Source organism: Pongo pygmaeus, chromosome 1 (assembly GCF_028885625.2).
Source record: "Pongo pygmaeus isolate AG05252 chromosome 1, NHGRI_mPonPyg2-v2.0_pri, whole genome shotgun sequence".
Lineage (NCBI taxonomy): Eukaryota > Metazoa > Chordata > Mammalia > Primates > Hominidae > Pongo > Pongo pygmaeus.
In genome coordinates this window covers 94,507,082-94,531,731 of record NC_072373.2, presented here as the reverse complement: position 1 = coordinate 94,531,731, position 24,650 = coordinate 94,507,082, and the positions used below count along the sequence as shown (strand labels likewise).

The 24,650-nt window shown below is 46.8% G+C and overlaps 1 protein-coding gene across 2 annotated transcripts; it reads left to right on the top strand.

The window, feature by feature from the left end:
- Nucleotides 1-748: 748 nt before the first annotated feature.
- On the top strand, nucleotides 749-24,650 carry SYT11 (synaptotagmin 11). 2 transcript variants are annotated; one of them, XM_054458316.2, is made up of 4 exons: nucleotides 749-1,029; nucleotides 9,134-9,960; nucleotides 19,972-20,095; nucleotides 20,669-24,650. In XM_054458316.2, exons 1-4 carry the CDS (start codon nucleotides 996-998, stop codon nucleotides 20,977-20,979), a joined length of 1,296 nt encoding a protein of 431 aa, XP_054314291.1. In that variant the 5' UTR covers nucleotides 749-995; the 3' UTR covers nucleotides 20,980-24,650. The 2 variants fall into 2 exon arrangements, with proteins under 2 accessions (XP_054314291.1, XP_054314302.1); XM_054458327.2 differs by having other exon boundaries at nucleotides 755-1,029; nucleotides 19,972-20,092.

Here is a 24,650-nt window from a genome sequence, read left to right as displayed (position 1 = left end):
TCTTGTTCTGTTGCCCAAGCTGGAGTGCAGTGGCGCGATCTCGGTTCACTGCAACCTCCACCTCCTGGGCTCAAGCGATCCTCGTGTCTCAGCCTCCCAAGTAGCGTGTGCCACCACGCCTGGCTAATCTTTGTATTTTTAGTAGAGACGGGGGTTTCACCATGCTGGCCAGGCTGGTCTCGAATTCCTGACCTCAAGTAATCTGCCCGCCTCGGCCTCCCAAAGGTTTGGGATTACAGGCATGAGCCACCGTGCCCAGCTGTTTTTTTAAAATTAGTAAATGTTCAGAGTTGTGCAACCATCCCCAGGTTTGGTCTTTCATCAGAGTTTCTGAGGTTTAAGACAGTTTCCATCCACTGTGAAATATAAGCCTAAAAAAAAAGTTCCGTAAAAACCTTTAGCGGTCTCGGAAATGTATAATGATAGCAATCGATACTGAAATCCAGGCAGTACAGAATTTTATTTTCCCAAAATTCTGGAACTCAGGACCGAGAACATTTTGCTGCTGTATTAAAGCCCAGAAAACTGAAATCAGAGGATTTCATATAATAATCTACCTACGCTTCTTACCCTTCAGTACTTTCTAGTTTTGGAACCACAGCGCGTCAGTGGGCAGGGCCTCATTCTCGGGAAAACTCGGCGGTGGGAGGAGTCCCCTCCGGGAGAGCTTCCTGAAGGGGGCGTGGCCTGACTTCCGTAATCTTTCGGACAGAGGCGGAGTCTTCTTCCGAGGACCATTCGGAAGAAGGCGGAGCCTACCTCGCATCAGGACCAGTCTGACTGCACCTGCATCCTTAGCTCAGAGCATCCCCGGAGCATCTTAAGAGCTGAGCGCAGCTGACAACTAGGGGCCGGACGTCGCAGGAGGCGTCCGCTGGATACCTTCCCCCCTCCCTGACCTAGAGCTCTACAGCTGCTGCCTCGGTACTGACCGAGGGTTCCCAGAGTTGTCTCACCATTGCAAAAACGTTATAGCAACAGCCTCTGATTACGACATGGCTGAGATCACCAATATCCGACCTAGCTTTGGTAAGTAGACTCAGGAAAACTAAGCTTGAGGTGGTCAGAATGATTGCAAGGCCAAGGGGGCCCAGCGGCAGGGCAGAGAATGCAGCCCAGACCAGAGCCTTCAAAATGCCAGCCCCGCTAAAATCGGGCCTGTGGTGGTGGGTAGTGGGTAGTGGGCAGTTGACAGTGCATGAACTTGAGCTATGGGCTGCAGGGACTGGCAGGGCCCGAGCCACACCGGGGGTGGGGAAGTCCAGGATGCTAAAACCTTGTATGGTGCACTGTCAGCACTGCTGGAGGTGAGAAACAGCAAGCGTGCGGAGGATGTGAACCCCTCCTTCTGGGGGAGGAGAGGTGGGGTAGGCCAAGCCCTCCCCCTTGGGGCACGCAGGGCGGTGCCCCTTCCTCCCCCTCCCATTCCTAAGGGCTGCGGGGGAGGGAAGTGACAAGGGGGATGGGGCATCAAGATGGCAGCTTGGAGATTGTGGGCCGTGTGGCTGGCAGCCAGGGGAGGCGGCGGCCTCTGGGGAAAGAGGGGTGCGGGGGTGGGGAGCAAAAAGGAAGCCACTCCTTAAGCCGGTCAGCTGGATGCTGGGGCTAGGAGGAAACGTGAGCCCTGCAAGCTCCATTCCGCATCGTAATGGTGGGGTCCATCCGATGCCACCAAATGGCGCTTGGCGCTGCTGGGCTGGGGGATGACGTGATGTCTATTTCTGGGCCTCCTGGCAGCGCCGAGGCTCTCCTTCCGGGGCCTTTGTTCCCTGTTTCCCTGGGCCGCCTTTTCAAAAAGGGGGACTGACCCGCGTTGATGCTGGCGGGGGCGCGATCCAGGCCGGAGGGGGAGGGGCGAAAGAGGCCCAGCCCGGGGGAGGCCGCTTTGTGTACCGCAGAAAGCATTACGTCATTTCAGAGCGGCTGGTCCCCGACCCAGCCCTGTGGGCTCCAAGATTAGTTTTACACTCCCTGGAGCAGAAAGTGGAGTGGAAAATAGGGAAGAAGGTGGCAAAGACAAGCTTGAGAAGGAAGTTTTTTCCTCTTTGGGGACTCCTGCAGTATAATATGCTAAAGGAGCAAACTTCCTGTGTTATGCTTTCTTGATCAAATAAATAAAATATAATTGCCCTGCTTCTCCTTGATTCAGTTTAGATGGGGGAAGCCAGTGAGAGTTGCTGCCAAAGAACCTTCTTATTCCTTCAGGGATTCTATCCCTCAGACAATCCAGAAGGTTTGAGCATCGGAACTCCAGTTTTTAGGGTGGAGACACAATCCAGCTAGGAAATGGCTTTTCTCATTCCTGAATAAGAGGTACAGTGAAATGAGCAGAATCCAGTGTGCTCTATCCCCTCAGAATAAGGAAGAAGAAATCAAATCAGATGTGTTCAGATAACAGATCTTCACACTCATTAACTACTTGTTCTCACTTATTCCCCAAGGCTAAATCTTGATTGTATTTTTTCTTCCACTTCACCTTCCGCATCTTTATTCTTTGAGTTCTAAGTTTCCAAAACAAAAGTCCCTTTCATGATCACATGAGCAATCCATGATTTCTTCCTGTTCTTTTTCTACATATTCCCTTCCAACAGATTTCTTTCTCTAATTGCAGTTCCAGAATCCTTGAAAAAAGGAGATGGTGTGGAACATAATATAGTGATTTCTCTCAGAGGGACTATTATTGGAAAAGGGAAAATAAATTATATCAGCCTGTTACATACTACATTTTATTTAATCCTAACAAATACCCTTGAGTGTATATATTATTATTTATACTTGCCAGACAAGGAAACCAAGGCTCAGAAATAAAATAACTTGGCTAAAGCCAAACGAATGACTAAAGGTAGCACTAGTTTGTTTTTGTTTTTGTTTTTGAGACGGAGTTTCAATCTTGTTGCCCAGATTGGAGTGCAATGGCGTGATCTTGGCCCACCACAACCTCTGCCTCCTGGGTTCAAGCGATTATCCTGCCTCAGCCTCCCAAGTAGCTGGGATTACAGACATGTGCCACCACACCCGGCTAATTTTGTATTTTTGGTAGAGATGGGGTTTCTCCATGTTGGTCAGGCTGGTCTTGAACTCCCGACCTCAGGTGATCTGCCCACCTTGGCCTCCCAAAATGCTGGGATTACAGGTGTGAGCCACTGCACCTGGCCAATGCTAGGATTTAAACCAATGTCTGGCTGAAGCCAAAATTTATTCTCATTCCATTGTATTATATTTGTCTACTTGACTGCGAAAGGCTATGTTTAGGAAAGGGGGAATCAATAAGAGCAGTTCTGGTCAGAAGCTGAAGGAGCTGGCCAATAGCCCAGATGTGTCTTGCAGGTCTTTAAACCATTACAGAGGATCTCCTACATAGAGAACTACCACTTCCAACTTTTTCACATCTCATAGAGTACTTCATTTCAAATGCCACAGCACTTGGGTGATACACCAAGCCAACACTCAATTATCCATGACCATGGAGGACAAAAGGAGCGAGAAGCACAGGTCACTGCAATTTATAGCTACTTTAAAACACTCACTTCAGCCATTAGTTTCAACTTCCATTTCCCACCAAGCTTTGGACTAAAGCAAGACAGAGAGCTCTAGGTTTTAATATCTTTGATGTTTCTAGCTCATTGTCTTGGTTTCAGGGAGAGAGGCAAGAGTTAACAAATACTAAAATGAAGAAAGAATAGCAAAAATAGGAAACAAAGCCAGGGGAACAACTAGATAATTCAAAGATGCATTCATCTGTTTCTCTTCTTTTCCTTCTCTGTCCTCCTGGAATATGAGAATTCTTCATCTTCTCTCTTTTCTACCCTATCTCCATTTTCTAACAATAAAAGTTGATGCATTGTAAACATGTAAGCAGCAGTGGGTTCCCCCCAGCCCCACTGCTGAAGAGAATAAATCTATGATAGAGCCAAAAGAATTGCCCAGGTGTCTCCTAATCTAAGCCTTCAGATCTCTCTTTAGATCATTCCAAAAAATATGCCTGTCTTGGTAGTTTCCTGTGTTCCTCTTCTCATAGAGACAATGTTCAGTTTCACTAATGAGTAGCAAACAATTTACAGGAAAGCACCTGATTGATGAATGGAGAGCCACTTCCTTAGGCTGTGCCCATTCTTAATGGCAACTGAATCCAATTAGTTGTTCAACCAAATATTTGCTGAACTCCTATTAGAAGCAAGAGACTCTTGAGGGATTCAAAGATCCATAGGCTATTTTTCCCACCTGCCTTCAAGTAGCTTACTACCAAGGCTGTCTCCATTTTGTGAAAACTTTCCCTAAAAGCTATTTCATTTAATACTTTGAGACTAAACACTACTATTATTCGGTATGGATATAGACATGGTCACCTTGATTTATTTTGTTAATAATGTTTTGCTCCTTATCTATATTATTTTAAAATGTACCCGGGTACAGTGGGTCATGCTTATAATTCCAGCAACTCAAGAGACTGAGGCAAGAGGATCTTGAGGCCAGGAATTCAAAACCAGACTGGGCAACATAGCACCTTGTCTCTAAAAAAAATTTTTTTTAATTAGCCAGGCATAGTGGCATGGTCCTGTAGTCCCAGCTATTCAGGAGTCTAGGGTAGTAAGATTGCTTGAGCCCAGGAGTTCAAGGCTGCAGTGAGCTGTGATTGCACCACTGCACTCCAGCCTGGGCCACAGAGTGAGACCATGTCTCTAAAAAAATAATAACAATAAATATATATTTTAAATAAAATGTAACTCTTCCTTGGTTAGGCATGGTGGCTTATACCTGTAATCTCAGCAATTTGGTGGAGACTAAAGCAGGAGAATTGCTTGAGCCCAGGAGTTCAAGACCACCTGGGCAATATAGTGAAGACTCATCTCTAAAAAAAATTTAAAAATTAGCTGGGCATGGTGGCTCATGCCTGTAATCCTAGCACTTTGGGGGGCCAAGGCTGGCAGATCACTTGAGGTCAGGAGTTCGAGACCAGCCTGGCCAATATGGTGAAACCCCGTCTCTACTAAAAATACAAAAACTGGCCAGGTATGGTGGCACGTGCTGGTAATCCCAGCTACTCAGGAGGCTGAGTCAGGAGAATCACTTGAACCTGGGAGGCAGAGGGTGCAGTGAGCCGAGATTGCGCCATTGCACTCAAGTCTGGGCAAAGCAAGACTCCGTCTCAAAAAAAAAAATTAGCCAAGCATGATGGCACATGCCTGTAGTCCCAGTTACTCAGGAGGCTGAGGCAAGAAGATCATTTGAACTGGGGAGGTCAAAGCTGCAGTAAGCTGTGATCATGCATGCCACTGCACTCCAGCCTGAGTGACATGGTGAAATTCCATCTCTGCAAAAAATACGAAAATTAGTCAGGTGTGGTGGCATGTGCCTGTAGTCCCAGCTACTCAGGAGGCTGAGGCAGGAGGATCACTTGAGCCCAGGTGGTGGAGGTTGCAGTGGGCCAAACTTGTGTCACTGCACTCCAGCCTAGGCAATAAAATGAGACCCTGTCTCAAAAGAAATAAAAAAAGTAAGCTCTACCACAATGCCTGGCAGGGACATATAAATTTACACAAAAAATAATTTTATCATTGTCACTGCTATACACAATATTACATGTATATTACGACCAGTGCAGATGAAATTATACCTGCCTCTTGTGTAATCTGGACATTATGCTCATAGTATCGTGCTCATGATGCTCATAGGCTTTCTAGAGAAGATAAACCTTTCATCCAGGTTTGGAGGGAAGAAAAAGCCATGGATTGGTTGGAGAGGATAGGAGAGGATACCTCTAATAGAAGGGAAAACAGTAGGCATTATACTAATTATAGTCCAAGATTGTGGTTGCCTAAATTCCTAAGTCATTTTTGACTCATCAAGTGAGGTTATTGACTATAAATAGGTTTTTGAGTCCAAATAGAAATTTACATTTATCCCTGATATATGTAATCATCTTGACTCAATCCTTTTTTCTTTTTTTTTTTGAGATGGAGTCTCACTCTGTCACCCAGAATGGAGTGCAGTAGCACAATCTCAGCTCACTGCAGCCTCCGCCTCCGAGGTTCAAGCTATTCTCCTGCCTCAGCCTCCCAGGTAACTGGGATTACAGGCACCTGCCACCATGCCAAGATAATTTTTGAATTTTTAGTAGAGACAGGGTTTCACCATGTTGGCCAGGCTGGCCTTGAACTCCTGACCTCAGGTGATCTGCCTACCTCGGCCTCCCAAAGTGCTGGGATTACAGGCATGAGCCACCGAACCCAGCCTCAATCCTCTCTTTCTAATCTGCGGAGGCTGTTTTGAATTCACTGACTCTTTTGTTCACGGAATGCTTACTACGTGCCGCATAGTTCTGGGACGTGGGACTATAGCAGTGAACAAAACAGACAAAGTTGCTGTTTTATTAAGCTTGTCTAGTGATCAAAGACAGATAATAAATATATGTCAGGATAATAAGCTCCATGAAGAAAAATAAGGAAGGGTGATGGGGACATTATCTTACTTGGGGCAGACAGGAAATATTTCTCTCATCCAGTGAGGTTTGAGGCTCACAATAATTAAAACAGTGAGCTGCACAGATGCCTGAAACAAGAATGCTTCAGGCCGGGTGCAGTGGCTCACGCCTGTAATCCCAGCACTTTGGGAGGCCGAGGCGATTGGATCACTTGTGGTTGGGAATTCGAGACCAGCCTGACCAACATGGAGAAACCCTGCGTCTACTAAAAATACAAAAATTAGCTGGACATGGTGGCGCATGCCTGTAATCCCAGCTAATCGGGAGGCTGAGGCAGGAGAATCACTTGAACACGGGAGGCGGAGGTTGCGGTGAGCCGTGATTGCGCCATTGTACTTCAGCCTGGGCAACAAGAGCAAAACTCCGTCTCAAAAAAAAAAAAAAAAAAAAAGAACGTTCCAGAAAGAATCGGGGAAATGCTGGAATTATGTCTATTTCCTTTTCTTTTTCTTCCTCGCTCTGTTGCCCAGGCTGGAGTGCAGTGGCGCAATTTTAACTCACTGCAACCTCCACCTCCTGGGCTCAAGTGATCCTCTTACCTTGGCCTCCCAAATAGCTGGGACTACAGGCATGTGCCACCATGCCCTGCTAATTTTTGTAATTTTTTTTTGTAGAAATGGGGTTTTGTCATGTTGCCCAGGCTACATTTATTTCCTTAGTTCTCCCTCTCTTCCAAGTGGTCCCCTAAAAAGTGGAAAACTATAGGCCTAATCTGGACCTTTAAAGCCTAAACCCAACTTAGCCTCAGTGAACTTGAGGGAGCGAAAAACTTGAGGGTCCAATTTTTGTGGGAAAAGATAAGACTAGGGTAAGGGAAACAAACAAAAAAAAATCTATCTCTCTCTCTCTTTCTTTTTTTTTTTTTTTTTTGAGATGGGGTCTCGGTCTTTTGCCCAGGCTGGAGTGCAGTGGTGCGATCTCTGCTCACTACAACCTCCGCCTCCTGGCTTCAAGTGATTCTCCTGCCTCAGCCTCCTGAGTAGCTGTGATTACAGGTGTGTGTCATCACACCTGGCTAATTTTTGTATTTTTTTTTTAGCAGAGACAGGTTTTCACCATGTTGGCCAGGCTGGTTTTGAACTCCTGACCTCAGGTAATCTGCCTGCCTCGGCCTCCCAAAGTGCTGGGATAACAAGCGTGAGCCGCCACACCCGGCCTATTTCTCTTTAGTTATTTGTTCATCCAACACATAGTGCCTGCTATGTGTTTTAAGTGCTGAGGGTACAGCAGTGAACAAAACAGACATAAATTTTTGTCCTCATGAGATTTATATTCTAGTGAAGATAAATAATAAATTGTAAAATAATGTGCATGTGGGTGTTTATTCTTACATATTTGTGTATGTATTTTATATTTTTTTTCTTACATGTGTAGGGGTGTGTGTATCAGAGAGAGAATGACAAGGCATGTTGAAAAAAATTAAGCAAGGCTAGGAAGAGTGGGTGGTGAGGATGGAGAAGATTGCACTTTTAAATAGGGGAGTCAGGAAAGGCCTAAGAAGGTGACATTTGAGCAGAGATCTGACATTTTCCACTAACAGGGAAGAAAACCCCTATTTCTTCCAGCGAAGGATTTATTAAGGTAATAATAATGAAAGAGAAAGTCCCTATTTCTTCCTATTTAGAACAATATATGTATACATAAATACATATATATACACACACACACATACATATATATATATATATATGTATACATACACCTATTTTTTTGCCTACAATGGATGTATTCCTCCTGGAGGAATACTTTTTTTTTTTTTTGAGAGAAGTCTCGCTCCGTCACCCAGGCTGGAATGCAGTGGCACAATCTCAGCTCACTGCAACCTCCGCCTCCCAGGTTCAAGTGAGTCTCCTGCATCAGCCTCCCAAGTAGCTGGGATTACAGGCACATGCCACCATGCCCAGCTAATTTTTTATATTTTTAGTAGAGACGGGGTTTCACCATGTTGGTCAGGCTGGTCTTGAACTCCTGACCTCAAATGATCCACCCGCCTCAGCCTCCCAAAGTGCCGGGATTACAGGTGTGAGCCACTGCAACCCAGCCTTGTATTTTATATACCTGGGAGCTAAAGTTTTGGAACATATTTTAACAGTACATAAACCCAGAATTCTTCCTTTTGGCACCCATCCATTTTTACTACCCTGAACACCCTACCAGGACCATCTAAACTCAGCTCCACACCCTTCCACCCTACCCTGACAGTGAGTCAGTCAGTGCAGGCCCTGTTCTGGATGCTATGGAATATCCTCCTGACACCAAACATCTTGTGTAACAGTTGAAGTGAACAGGTGCTCATGTAAAAAGGTGATCTTAGAACACGTACAGAGCAGCTTTATGTGAAGCACAAATCAATATGAGCAAACCAAGTCTATAAGTGCTGAGAGAAGGTCTAGAAAAGAACAGAGAGTCAAGTGGGGTGCTTCAGAGAAGGCTTTCTAGAGAAGGCTGGGAGGAAAAGCTGTGGAGTGGTTGGAGAGGTTGGGAGAGGGTGCCTCTAATAGAAGGGAAAAACTCTGAAGCCCAGATAAGCACATTTTGCTCTAGAGGCTAGACTGCAGATTAGCTTGGCTCCAGCAGTGGCAATGAGCAGGGGAGATCTAGACAGGAGGTAAAGTCCACCCGCCCTGACACATCTCTGGTCTCTGCCTTCAGATGTGTCACCGGTGGTGGCCGGCCTCATCGGGGCCTCTGTGCTGGTGGTGTGTGTCTCGGTGACCGTCTTTGTCTGGTCATGCTGCCATCAGCAGGCAGAGAAGAAGCACAAGAACCCACCATACAAGTTTATTCACATGCTCAAAGGCATCAGCATATACCCAGAGACCCTCAGCAACAAGAAGAAAATCATCAAAGTGCGGAGAGACAAAGATGGTCCTGGGAGGGAAGGTGGACGTAGGAACCTGTTGGTGGATGCAGCAGAGGCTGGCCTGCTAAGCCGAGACAAAGATCCCAGGGGGCCTAGCTCTGGATCTTGTATAGACCAATTACCCATCAAAATGGACTACGGGGAAGAACTAAGGAGCCCTATTACAAGCCTGACCCCTGGGGAGAGCAAAACCACCTCTCCATCATCTCCAGAGGAGGATGTCATGCTAGGATCCCTCACCTTCTCAGTGGACTATAACTTCCCGAAAAAAGCCCTGGTGGTGACAATCCAGGAGGCCCATGGGCTGCCAGTGATGGATGACCAGACCCAGGGATCTGACCCCTACATCAAAATGACCATCCTTCCTGACAAACGGCATCGGGTGAAGACCAGAGTGCTGCGGAAGACCCTGGACCCTGTGTTTGACGAGACCTTCACCTTCTATGGCATCCCCTACAGCCAGCTGCAGGACCTGGTGCTGCACTTCCTTGTCCTCAGCTTTGACCGCTTCTCTCGGGATGATGTTATTGGCGAGGTCATGGTGCCACTGGCAGGGGTGGACCCCAGCACAGGCAAGGTACAACTGACCAGGGACATCATCAAAAGGAATATCCAGGTGAGTAGGAAGTGTGTGTTGGGGAGCAATGGTAGGTTGGGGGAGAAAATATCTCAGGGGATAAATGGAAGGGGGAGGGGAGTGGGATGGGTGGCAAAGAAGGGCTATAGAGAGGAAGCTCTTGGCTGTCAAGGATAAGCAGTGGTCAGAGTAAGACAGAGGGCCTGGCAGATTAGGTCTCCTCTAAGAAGCAACTTCCTGAGGAGAGAAGGTCCGATAGCTTTCACCATTTCACTTAGTGGTTGGCACCCTGATGCTGTCCAGCTTACTTGGAACAGGCTGGCCTACCATTTGTAGATCCTTCATTATATCAGGGATATAGGGGCTAATTTCCTCTGCAAAATTATGTGATCTTCCTCCAGTGAATTTATTTTTCACAGCTGAGAAGCTATGACAATAATTCAGTAATTTTTCCCTCAGCTTCCCTTTCCCAACCCTAACCTAGGGGTGTAAATGATACCATGTACATGTTTTTTTGTTTTTTTTTTTTTTTTTGAGACGGAGTTTCACTCTTGTTGCCCAGGCTGGAGTGCAATGGCGCAATCTCGGCTCATTGCAACCCCCACCACCCGGGTGCAAGCGATTCTCCTGCCTCAGCCTCACGAGTAGCTGGGATTACAAGCATTCATCACCACGCCTGGCTAATTTTTTGTATTTTTAGTAGAAACGGGGTTTCACCATGTTAGCCTGGCTGGTCTTGAACTTCTATCCTCAGGTGATCCACCTGCCTCGGACTCCCAAAGTACTGGGATTACAGGCATGAGCCACTGCACACAGCCGTCATGCACATGTCTTCTTATGACTATTTTACAATGCAATTCAATGAATTGCTTCACTCTTCTAGGCCCAAACCTTTGCCATAGACACTTCCCCTCTCTCCATTTCTCCTGTCCTCCCTCTTTGTATTAGAAGAGGGACGAGGGCCCTCCATCCTGCCTTCTCTCTCCCGCTTCCCACTGGACCGACATTGGCTCTTGAGTTGTAATTTCAGAAGCACAGTAAGTGTAGCCCCACCCAACCCCATTAGTTCATTTATTTCTTCCACAACTGGGGAGGCAGTGAAATGCTGCAGTTACACACTTGGGCTCCAGAATTGGACTGCATGACTTTACTCTCCAGCTTACCACTTGCCAGCCGTGTGACACAGGTGAGTTACTCGACCCCTCTAAGCCTGTATTTTCTCATTTGTAAAATGGAGCTGATAATATTGTCTTCCTTACAGAGAATCAAATGAGATAATATGCCTGGCATATGATTGCCCTTGAAGAGGTTTCACTTTATTGAAGGAGAAAGACAAATATTTTTTGCAATTACTGTATAGTAAGTATGGTAGGTGCTATGAAAGAAGTTGTTGAAATTTTAAACTTAGAGTTTCATGTCTTTTTCAGGGTATAACATAAGTGGTTAAAATAGCAAGGACTTTGAAGTCAGACCTGAGTTTAAATCCAAATTCCACCAGCTAAATGACCTTGGGCAAGCTGCTTCACTTTCGCTAAGTCTCAGTTTCTTATGGGAATAGAGTAGGATGATGATTTTATATAGCTACTAGGACATAGTGAGCCTTCAATAAATTGTGACCGTTACTATTATTGTTATTTCTATTATTAGTCAAGTTTGATACCTGGGTGATGCATGTGGTTTGTAAATATTTATATTTTGTTTTGACACAGTGAAGGAAGACAAGGGAGGAATCGGTGAAGGAGATTAGGAAAGAATTTCGAGGCCACTAGAAACAACTGCACATCTCCCAGAAAGAGCTCTGCCTGTGGGCAGATCATACTTCTTTCTCGATACCTTTTTTACCTGCAAGCCCTCACTGGACTCAGTGGGGAGACAGCAGGCTCAGGATTGGATAAAAGAGGCTCCTAAGTTAGCAGGTGCAGAGTGTGCAGTGAGTACCCAGGAACAAGGTTTGCCTGCTGAAGAAGGGTACTGTGCCAAGTCTGGGTGGGGGACAGCAGGGAGCACACTCTGTGTGTGTGTATTCTTGCCTTCTCTGCTCTGTAGTAGGCACCTGTCCCCCTGCAGCCAGCCCGGTTCTGCCTTTCATTGCCTGAAGGAACCGCTACTGCCACCTGGCACACTCAGATCCACGTCACAGGGGCCAGGGAAGTCCAAGAATCTTGAAGAATATTAGACACATTTGTGATTGTGATTTAGGGTAGAGGTGGCCCTCAGGACATCTGGCCCCAAGAAGGGTTTATTGAGGTTATGTTGGTCCACCTAATACAAGGGCTCCTTGGCTAGAAAATCACTCTGAAAGTGGTTCTGCTAATTATAGGAAAACTTGGTGAACGTCAGAGCATAAACAAGACACTGCCACAGCATCTTGTGGTTCTCAATGCCAGGATACAATGAGACATCCCAGAGTCCAGCCCTGAAGGGGTTTTTGCATCCTCTGAGGCTGGAATCAGAAGGCGTGGACAGAAACGGAAGCAGTGGCCTGTTTCATCCCCTTCTTTCCCCTCCCCTGTCCTCCCATCTTTTTTCCTCAGGGCTCTGCCGACCCATTCTGCTGTTTCCGTATTCCCTTCACAGCAGCTCCCATCCTCCACTCCTTCCCTTGTCTACCTCTCCTTGAAGCAGGAGCCTTTCCAATACACCCTTCCCTGTGACTTCAACCTTGGTAAAGTCACCAACCAGCTGGACTCCTCCAGACAGCTATACACTTGCAGCCCAAGGCTGGGAGTAGAACATGGCTCTGTGCCAAGCTGCAGCTGGGAAGAGACTGGCAATGAAAGGGACTGATTTGGGCTGGGAACAAAACAGCCTCAAATCAAGGGCACTGGACACAGCACAGACAATGGCACTTGCTAAACTGCCAGGGGCTCTTGGCGAGAGCCACATTTCTTTCCACTTTATTAACTCCCTTGAGGAGGGATAAGCCAGGGCTAGGATCCTGAGCAACACATGCCCTGGAGGAGGCCCGAGATAGGATACCCAGAGCCTGTGCAGCCCCACCCCAGAGCCCTCCAGCCTCCCAGTCTTCCTAAACCCATTTTCCCAACCAGCGCCCGTAGGCAGGACTATGTTCCATCTGAGCCATGGCTGTCATCTCCCTAGTCACTCATCCACTAGGTTCCCTAGAAGTGCAGGCTGCAAATGTCTATCCCAAATCCTCCCTACCATAGCAAAGTAGGATCTCCCCTTGGTGAATGTGAGCTACAGCTGCCCTGGAGCATGCCACACTGGCTTTAAAGGGCTTTTTCCTGGTCTGGATTACATAGACCAGGAAAAAGCTACTGCACTCTAGCCTGGATGACAGAATGAGACCCTGTCTCAAAATTAAATAAAAAAAAAAAGAAAAGAAAATATGGCCAGGCACAGTGGCTCACCCCTGTAATACTAGCACTTTGGAAGGCCAAGGCGGGAAGATTGCTTGAGCCCAGGAGTTTGAGGTTGCAGTGAGTTCTTACCACAAACCGCACTCCAGACTGGGCAACAGATCATGTATGTGTATTGCAGGGAGGAAAAGGGTGATGGGATTGAATGTTAAGGTTCTGTTTTCCCATGGTGGTGATTTAGGGTAGAGGTGGCCCTCAGGACATCTGGCCCCAAGAAGGGTTTATTGAGGTTATGATGGTCCACCCAATACAAGGGCTCCTTGGCTAGAAAATCACTCTGAAAGAGGTTCTGCTAATTATAGGAAAACAGACTATCCCTTGCCTATTATTTCTTCTGAGTGTATTCTTTAGGACCACTGTTCCTGTTCCTCTGTTCCACTGAAGGAGCAAGGAGATTGCCCTCGGAGAGCCGAGCCCCGCAGCTCTGTCAGGCATGAGAAAATCCTTTCTCCCCCTTGTCCTTCTGCTTGCCTGCCCCCCAACAGGGCCTTTGCCTCACTAGGCCAAGGGGCTGGGAAACAGAGCTTGCTCACAGCCTTCAATGGCTCTTTCTTTTGAAAGAGCCATTGACATAGCTACTTGGAATGGGAATTGGGTAGAAAGAGAAAGGGAGGGGGCTTGAGGGAATGACATTAAACTGCCTTCAATGCAGAATAGAGTGGCATTCAGATGGTGTTGTGGCTACAGACTTGGGCATCACAAAGCGGCGCTGAGTGGGGATGGGCATGCTGCCCATGTGAGATGGCCCAAGGTGAAGGAGGGATCTGATGGAGGACAGTTGCCTGAGGAGTGATTTTAAGGGAGAAAAAAATGAAAAGGGTAACCAGAAGTTGTCAACTTTCCCAAAAAACTAGGAAAGAGGCATGGGGATTTTGATTAGGAAGATTTTCCTAGAATGGATGATTTAGGATACAGAATTTTAAATAAGTAATCGGGAAACCTAAGCTATAATCTTGTCATTCGTGTTATTCTTGCAAATAAAACTGTGCTTTTAAAATCAAATGTTGGCCAGGTGTGGTGTCTCAGGCCTGTAATCTCAGCACTTTGGGAGGCCGAGGCAGGCGGATCACAAGGTCAAAAGATTGAGACCATCCTGGCCAACATGGTGAAACCCCGTTTCTACTAAAAATACAAAAATTAGCTGGGTGTGGTGGCACGTGCCTGTAGTCCCAGCTACTCGGGAGGCTGAGGCAGGAAAATTGCTTGAACCCGGGAGACAGAGGTTGAGCCAAGATCACACCACTGCACTCCAGCCTGGCGACAGAGCAAGACTCTGTCTCAAAAAAAAAAATCAAATGTTGCTTTTCCCCTCACCTATCCTTCCTCTGTGTATAAAGTTAGAATCATATTTAAAGACTGCATATTTAGTATTTAGATACTCAGTATTGAAGGATGGCCCCAGAAATGGATATATCAAACCTAGCTAACATTTTATTATTATTCATGGAAACAGAGGGGAGCAGTAGCCAAAACAATGCAAAAGTCCTTTCTAGATCAGTGCTGTCTAATGATGATAGAAATGTTCTATATTTACACCATGCAGTGTGGTAGCTACTAGCTACATGTCGCTATTGAGCACTTGAAATGTGGCTAGTGTAACTGAGGAACTATAATTTTAATTTTATTTAATTTAAATTAAAATGTAAATAGGCACCTGTAGCTAGTGGCTACTGTGTCGGATAGCTCATATGGGATTACTTTTCATTTGATGTGGCTAATAGTAAAAATGAGTTTATATTCACTGATTACATTCTGACTTCTGGCAAAAGGAAAAAGCCCAGAAGTATACTGGTTGGCAAGGGCAACCAGACTGTAATTCAAAACTGGCTGAGGGCCGGGCATGGTGGCTCACGCCTATAATTCCAGCACTTAAGGAGGCTGAGGTGGGCGGATTGCTTCCACTCAGGAGGTCAAGACCAGCCTGGCCAACATGGCGGAAACCCCAGACGTGGTGATTCACACCGGTAATCCCAGCTACTCAGGAAGCTGAGACACCAGAATCGCTTGAACCCAGGAGGTGGGGGTTACCGTGAGCTGAGATCGTGCCACTGCACTCCAGCCTGGGTGACAGAGCAAGACCCTGTCTCAAGGGGAAAAACAAACAAAACAAACAAAACAAACAAAAACACACTGGCTGAGGGACCAAGCATGGTGGCTCACACCTGTATTCCCAGCACTTTGGGAGGCTGAGATGGGCAGATCACTTGAGCCCAGGAGTTTGAGACCAGCCTAGGCAACATAGCAAAACTCCATCTTTACCAAAAATACAAAAATTAGCTGAGCCTGGTAGCACATGCCTGTAGTCCCAGCTACTCAGGATGCTGAGTTGGGAGGATCACTTGAGCCCTGGAGGTCAAGGCTGCAGTGAGTGCACACCACTGCACTCCAGCCTGGGCAAGAGAGTGAGACCCTATCTCAAAAATAAAAATAAGGCCGGGCACGGTGGCTCGCTCCATCTCCCAGGCTGGAGTGCAGTGGCGCGATCTCGGCTCAGTGCAAGCTCCGCCTTCCAGGTTCACGCCATTCTCCTGCCTCAGCCACCCGAGTAGCTGGGACCACAGGCGCCCGCCACCACGCCCAGCTAATTTTTTTGTATTTTTAGTAGAGACGGGGTTTCACCGTGTTAGCCAGGATGGTCCCGATCTTCTGACCTCGTGATCCGTCCGCCTCGGCCTCCCGAAGTGCTGTGATTACAGGCGTGAGCCACCGCGCCCGGCCAAAACTCACCTGCTTTTGTTTTCTTTATCCCAGCCTCATCCCCACTTTCTAAAGCTAAAAGCACAAGAAATAGTCCACCCTTTCCTCCCTCTTCCCTACGCTTCACAGCCAATTAACTGCCCAAGCCTAAAAACCCCTGACAATTCTTCCTGAGACATATTTTACCTCCATGTCCATCTCCTCTGCCATAGCCCTAGTTCCAGTCCCAATCATTTCTTCTGTAGCACGTTGCTACAGAACAACGGAGTCTGCTTTTTTGAGGTGGAATCTCACTCTGTCGCCCAGGCTGGAGTGCAGTGGCGTGATCAAGGCTCACTTCAATCTCCACCTCCTTGGTTCAAGCGATTCTCCTGCCTCAGCCTCCTGAGTAGCTGGGATTACAGGCACCCGCCACCACACCCAGCTAATTTTTCTATTTCTTTTTTTTTTTTTTTTGAGACAGAGTCTTGCTCTGTTGCCCAAGCTGGAGTGCAGTGGCTGCGATCTCGGCTCACTGCAAGCTCTGCCTCCTGGGTTCACACCATTCTCCTGCCTCAGCCTCCCAAGTAGCTGGGACTACAGGCACCCACCACCATGCCTGGCTAATTTTTTTGTATTTTTAGTAGAGACGGGGTTTCACCTTGTTAGCCAGGATGGTCTCAATCTCCTGACCTCGTGATCCCCCATCTCGGCCTCCCAAAGTGCTGGGATTTCAGGTGTGAGCCACTGCGCCCAGCCTAATTTTTCTATTTCTAGTAGAGATGAGGTTTCACCATGTTGGCCAGGCTGGTCTCGAACTCCTGACCTCAGATGATCCACCTGCCTTGACCTCCCAAAGTGCTGGGAATATAGTCGTGAGCCACTGCGCCCAGCCACAGCAGCCTCTTTTTGACAGGGTCTCACTCTGTCACCAAGGCTGGAGTGCAGTGGCTCAACCACAGCTCACTACAGCTTCGATCTCCTGGGCTCAATCAGTCCTCCCAAGTAGCTGGCTCTATAGGCACACGCCACTGCGCCCAGCTAATTTTTTTTTTTTTTTTTTTTTTTTGAGACAGAGTCTCGCTCTGTCGCCCAGGCCGGAGTGCAGTGGTGCAATCTCGGCTCACTGCAAGGTCCGCCTCCCAGGTTCACGCCATTCTCCTGCCTCAGCCTCCCCAGTAGCTGGGACTACAGGCGCCAGCCACCATGCCCGGCTAATTTTTTTGTATTTTTTTAGTAGAGACCAGGTTTCACCGTGTTAGCCAGGATGGTCTCTGTCTCCTGACCTCGTGATCCGCCCGCCTCGGCCTCCCAAAGTGCTGGGATTACAGGCATGAGCCACTGCTGCCGGCTATAGCAGCCTCTTAACTGAGCTTTCTGATGTTGGTCTTCCTCAACTTTAGTTCATTTTCCACCTTTCTCTGAAATAATAATCATTTTAATAAAATGATGACAACTGGCCAGGCATGGTGGCTTACACCTGCAATCCCAGCAGTTTGGGAGGCCAAGGTGGGCGGATTGCTTGACCTCAGGAATTCGAGACCAGCTTGGGCAACATAGTGAGACCCTGTCTTTACAAAAAATACAAAATGTAGCCTGGCATGTTGGTGCACACCTGTAGTCCCAGCTACCTGGGATGCTGAGGTGGGAGGATCTCCTGAGCCCAGGAAGTGGAGGTTGCAGAAAGCCGAGATCTCACCACTGTCCTTCAGCCTGGGCAACAGAGTGAGACCCCGACTCAAAATGATGACAGCTTTGCCACTCCTATACTCACCAACCTCCTCTTGTATGGGTGCTGCTGACTCTGCTCTTTGGTAGTGTCCCAACAGCCCTTTACTCTAGCCTTGCCCACCTTTCCAGGTTCCTGACCTACCCCTCCTATCAGCCACCCCCACTTCAGGCATATTCACCTCTCAACCATTCTCTGAACACAGCTTACCTTTTCAGGCCCAACTCCCTTGTACCAGCCATTCCTGTCAATCTGCCTGACATGATCATCTCTCTGCCCGTTGCTTCATGGTTTTGTACCCCCATCAACTCAGTCCAGGCATCAGCTGGTAAAGCCTTCCCTGAATCTCCATGGCCAGGTGCGGTGGCTCACGTCTGTAATCTCAGCACTTTGGGAGGCCGAGATGGGCGGATCACTAGGTCAGGAGATCAAGACCATCCTGGCTAACATGGTGAAACCCCCTCTCTACTAAAAATACAAAAAAAACTAGCCGGGCGTGGTGGTAGGTGCCTGTAGTCCCAGCTACTTGGGGGGATGAGGCAGGAGAATGGCGTGAACCTGGAGGCGGAGGCTGCAGTGAGATGAGGTCTCGCCACTACACTCCAGCCTGGGTGACAGAGCGAGACTCCGTCTCAAAAAATAAAATAAAATAATAAAATAAATAAAAAATAAATTAATTAATTTAAAAAGCCTCCCCTGAATCTCCCAGGTCTAGGTGCCCAGAGCACTTAGACAGGCTTCTCATTTCTCTGACAAGTCCCGTACAGGTTTATTTACTTCTCTGACTCTTCTACTGAGTGGTAAGCTCCTTGGGAGCAACAACTGAGTCCCATCAGCTCTGGATCCTCAAAACTTGGCATGCAGTGCCTATGCAAATGTTCTTTAAAATGTTCTTGGAGGCGCCAGGCACGGTGGCTCACGCCTGTAATCCCAGCACTTTGGGAGGCCGAGGTGGGTGGATCACAAGGTCAGGAGATCGAGACCATCCTGGCCAACATGGTGAAATCCTGTCTTTACTAAGAATACAAAAATTAGCCCGGCATGGTGGCGAGCACCTGTAATCCCAGCTACTCTGGAGGCTGAGACAGGAGAATCACTTGAACCCGGGAGGCAGAGGTTGCAGTGTGCCAAGATCACGCCACTGCACTCCAGCCTGGGAGACAAGAGCGAGCCTCTGTCTCAAAAAAAAAAAAAAAAGTTATTGGGGGACTAGAGGTTTTTTTCAAGCTCAAAATGGAGCCTAGCATCACATTTAAAGATGGAGAAACAAAGATCAGGGTGCTGGGGAGGAAGCTGACTTGGCTGGAGAAGATACACTGGAGTGCACATTGGGGTGGGCAGAGCAGGTGTGGATATTCACCTTGTGAAATGCAGGGACAGGTTCAGGGACTTGCCCAAGGCCATGTAAGTGGCAAGGTTAAGATTCAAACCCAGTTCTCCTACCTCCCACCGTACAGTCTTCAGAACTTTTTAAAGGATAAGAACCAAATGAGAGGATGCACTTCTATAGTGCACACTATGTGCTGGGCACCATTGCAGTTTACAAATTTTAACTTATTTAATCCTTCTGATAATGCTATGTGGTAGGTACAACCTTTCACCCACATTTTATAGGTGAGGAAACTGAAGGACAGAGATGTTGAGTAACTTGTCCAAGGTCACAAATAAGAAATAGCAACTGGGCATGGTGGCTCATGCCTGTAATCCCAGCATTTTGGGAGGCTGAGGCGGGAGGATCACTTGAGACCAGGAATTCAAGACCAGCCTGGGCTACATAGTGAGACTCTGTATATAGAAAAAAAAAAAATAGCCAGGTGTGGTGACACACACCTGTAGTCCTAGCTACTCAGGAGGCTGAGGTGGGAGGATTGCTAGAGTCCAGGAGATGGAGGCTGCAGTGAGCCAAGATCACGTCCCTGAATTCCAATCTGGGCAACAGTGTGAGACCCGGTCTCAAAAAAAAGAAGAATAGTCAGGATTTGAATCCAGGCTAATCTGGCTCCAGAGGTCATGCTCATAAATCCAAGGCTATGCGGGCTCTCCATGCAAATTATTTAATATCAGAATTATGGTTATAATGTTTCCTTTCTCCCTCCTTGTTAAATAAAATCATAACACCTTTCCAGGGGATGAGCATCTTTCCAAAAAACTTATCATCCCTGCACTTGTCCTCCCCCAGACTCTTCCCACTGCTCTGCACACTTTTTGTGCTCTGCCCTGCACCCTCTGCCAGGATTCTCACCTGCCATTTTTTCCTCACAGAAGTGCATCAGCAGAGGGGAGCTCCAGGTGTCTCTGTCATATCAGCCTGTGGCACAGAGAATGACAGTGGTGGTCCTCAAAGCCAGACACTTGCCGAAGATGGATATCACCGGTCTCTCAGGTAGCAGCTATTTACTTCAACCTATTTCTTACTGTCTGAACCACCCCCGACTCCTTGCCAATGGCCCAGATAGACCTCCACACTTCAAGATCCTTGCCTCTTTCACTTTTAATCTGCTCCTCTTTCTGTAGACATTCTCTTCCCGATGAGTATCTACGTCCAATAGATTTCCCTGGCTAGGAAGATTCTTCGGTTGAACAAATGGGGTCTTTACATTTGGCAAGGTATCCTAAATAATATGCATGCCAGGTGCTAAGAGAGACTTCTCAAAAAGGCTGCAGGCATTTGTCTCTCTGCCCTTTAATATACTTCTTGGTATCACGGGATTTCTTCAGACCTAACTTGAGAAAGTTGTTCTGTTCTATTCCTGCTTGGTTTCCTTGGCCCCTCATCCAGGCAGGCAGACTCACATATAGTCAGTGTGTGTTTATTGTGCAATCACTAAAGAACACATGGGGTGGCCATCAAAGATACAAACAACAGAGCCCGCCTTTCCCAACATGAAATTACCATTACATAGGAGAGGACTGTGTCATAGGCCTGTCTCCCTTTTTCTTATCTCTTTGGGGGCCCCAGATCCTTATGTCAAGGTGAACGTCTACTACGGCAGAAAGCGCATTGCCAAGAAGAAAACCCATGTGAAGAAGTGCACTTTGAACCCCATCTTCAACGAATCTTTCATCTACGACATCCCCACTGACCTCCTGCCTGATATCAGCATCGAGTTCCTCGTTATCGACTTCGATCGCATGACCAAGAACGAGGTGGTGGGGAGGCTGATCCTGGGGGCACACAGTGTCACAGCCAGTGGTGCTGAACACTGGAGAGAGGTCTGCGAGAGCCCCCGCAAGCCTGTGGCCAAGTGGCACAGTCTGAGCGAGTACTAATCCTGTTCTTCTCTCCTCTAATCCCCGGGGTCCAAGCTGGGGAGGGATGTGGAGGGGAAAGAGATGACAGAGAAGTGGACTCAAAACCTCATTTTAGTTGTAGAAGAAAATTTCTTACAAAACAAACTCCACAAAGAACACCCTATATGACCACAGCTGCAGATCAGTTCTTAGCAATGATGGTTTTTTTCTTCTTTGCAAGGCGCTAGAATCTTTTATTTATTTTTTTTTTTTTTGAGACGGAGTTTCGCTCTTGTTGCCCAGGCTGGAGTGCAATGGTGAGATCTCAACTCACCGCAACTTCTGCCCTCCAGGTTCAAGCGATTCTCCTCCCTCAGCCTCCCAAGTAGCTGGGATTACAGGCGCCCACCACCATGCCTGGCTAATTTTTTGTATTTTCAGTAGAGATGGGTTTCACCATGTTGGCCAGGCTGGTTTCAAGTTCCAGACCTCAGGTGATCCACCTGCCTCAGCCTCCCAAAGTGCTGGGATTACAGGTGCGAGCCACCATGCCCAGCCTCCGTTTTTTTTTAATGGGGGACAAAAGAGAGGGAAAGACCCCTACAAATCTATATATAACAATGTAACCATATACTTGCATGTCTAATACAAACTGAAGAAATTAGCCTAACTGCCAATATCAAGTTGCAGATTTTAATCCATGGAAATTGTGTTTTGTGCTGAATTGTATTTGCTGATTACCTGAAATTGGCTTCTTTTTATTGGGCTTCTCTGGAGAATTTCTCCCACTCCCCACCTCTGCAGAAGAAAATTTTGCTCTTATAAAACCTCATGTTTTCATCATTCCCATCGTTTCTTTTTACTGCCTCTTATATCTCTGCTCTTTGACCTCAAGGTCTAGAGGTCTGCAGTAAGCCAAGAAACAAAGGTGGGGTGGATGAGGCAAGGTTTGCAGGAGAAAGAGGAATTGAGAAATGGGGTATTTTTGCTATCAGATCTTCTGCTATGAAGTAGTAAAGGGCAGTCTATAATTAACTGACAGACCTAACTGAAGCACAGAGAATACATCAGACTTATGCATCCAATACATCAGAACCTGGACTTTATCAAACTTGATGACTTCTCTAAAAGGAGCTTTGGAAACTTCAAATTCAGCTATAGGATAGTACCAATGAACACATCCAGCTGATCCCAAAAGCTGTTTTCAGGTATAAGGACAAGGAGAGGAGACAAGTGATGATAGCCATTCCCCTTTGCAGCTATCTACCTTAGTGACAGCCATTTCTTGGTTGATGGGTTGGAAGTCATCAGAGGTTTGAAGAATTATACTGGCCTTTGTTTTTCCAGAAATGCCGACCGTGGAGATGCTTTAGAGTCTTCTCAAATAACTTAGATGTTGTAATGAGGTTAGCTTTGCTTCATAAAAAAGGGGCCCTCAGAAGTTCTTAAATTTTTCAATAAAAATTTAGCTCTTAAAAAAAATAACAGTGTGACTGAATGAATGAAGATAAGTTGGATTCTTTCAGAGCATTCTTTTCCTCAAAACAAGCTGCATAGTTCTTGGAATTTATGTCTTACCACATGGTGGAGGAATGGAGGAACTACAGGATGCAATTCTTCTTCTACCACTGGGCAATAGAGGTTGAGAGAGATTCAGCATCTTTCTGGGATTAGAATTCAAGTCTCTTTACTCCTACAGCAGCTGTGTCTCCAATGTTGAGACTTTGCAGATGGCACAGACTCCATGGATGATAGGTAAACTTGGGGCCGGGCGCAGTGGCTCACGCCTGTAATCCCAGTATTTTGGGAGGCCGAGGTAGAAGGATCGCTTGAGCCCAGGAGTTCAAGACCAGCCTGGGCTGCATGACAAAACCCCATCTCTATCAAAAATACAAAAAATTAGCTAGGTGTGGTGCTGAATGCCTGTGGTCCCAGCTATTCAGGAGGCTGAGGTGGGAGGATCATTTGAGCCCAGAGATAGAGGCTGCAGTGAGCCATGATCATGCCACTGCACTCTGAGCTGGGTAACAGAGTGAGATCCTGTCTCAAAAATTAATTAATTAATTAAAATAAACTAGGTAAACTTGGATAGGCAGTAGATATTTTTGCCCACCTGAGAAGGAACTCAGTCAAGCTGTTGCTTAACAGCTTGATCCAGGGCGTGAAAGGTTAGTTGAGACTGAAGTGTTCACTTCCACACAAGAACATCACTTTTAACCTTGCTTTGGCGAAGGGAGTCGGAAAGCTGAGTCTCCATGGACGGCGGGGTGATCTTGCTTTCAGTGTTCCCTCAGCTTTTGTGGATTTAAAACCATTCTGCTCCCCCTAAACCTTTTGTTTGATTTCAGCCCATGTTCTTGACAATGCAGAGCAATTCTGAGCAGTCACAAAGCCTACTCTCTGTTCTTGTCCCTGCCAACCCCCACCCCCCATAATCTGACTCACAACTTCACCATCAGTTGGGGTCATGCCACTAGTCTCTGTCCTATACCCCAAGAAATGTAAATACTGTATCATAAGTAGAAGAAAATAATTTTTGTTTTCTAAAAATGCATTTTGAGATAGTTTAATGTAAATCTGACAGGAGCATTCTGAAGCCCCATTAGGAAAAAATTTAAATGGTTCCTCTTCATCGCCTTAATGTCTAAAGATCAGAAATCGCTGAGCAAACCCGCTTTTGTTTCCTTCCCAGAAACAATGCAAAACAACAGGTGGAGATAGTCTGGTCTTTGCCCTGCTGTGTGTGCCTCTGTAGCTCCTCCTGACAAACGTCTGGGAAAACAGCCTCACCCCACTCTCCTCTCTCTTCCCCATTTCCTTGTAGCTTTATTCCTCGCATTCTTTGGGTCTACTGAGCAGTGGGTGCTGAGGTGGCAGGGGAGGAACCAGTTGTTCTGTAGCCTAGGAACTGCCTCAGTGTCTTTGCCAGAAAAAGGCAAAGAGGCGGACAGTACAGGGCTCCTCCCTCCTACCTCAGGCCTGATCCATCGTGCCCTTGACTTTGCCGTCTCAAAGTTTCTTAGCTGACTTTGGCTTTCACATTTGTTCTTTCCAGAGCTAACTGATAAGAGTGGAGGAGGAATGCCTTCTCCTAAGAGTCAGTTGAAAGAAAGACAAGAGAGTCACATCTTAGCTTTTGCACAAGGCATTTGTGGTCAGGAATAGGTTAGGGAATGGTCACTTCTGATTTTCCAACAGTTGCTCCTTCTCTGAAGACATCTTGATTCCTTTGGGAAGACAAGAATTTTTCTTAATAATAAAGGTCCCTTTATGAGTTATTCCTTCTTTCAGTTCATCTCACTGGAGCACAGCCAAGATGGACATGTTTATGGACAGTGCTCTAGATGTGAAAACAGATAGAACTGGTTTGTGGGACAGGGGCAGCTTGCTCAGGAGAGGGAATAACGCAGGTCCCTTTTCTTGGAAGGCTTGTACTATGGCCATGACGGTGACATTGCCCTCACCATGATCCCTCTCCAAAGTGGTTGTCTTTCTTTACCTTGTGTCTTCTCTTGTAAAAATGAAACTCAAAAATAAAATAAATGTGTCAAATTTTGAAAAAAAAGAAAAACTGAAAAAGCTAACATGAATTGTGTGAAATTGCATAATGCTGTAATGCTAACCTACAATATGTAATGCTATCTTGTATGTTGAATTTGTTAATGCACCACAAAAGTGCAAAATAAAGACTGATTCACATTAAATAGGCA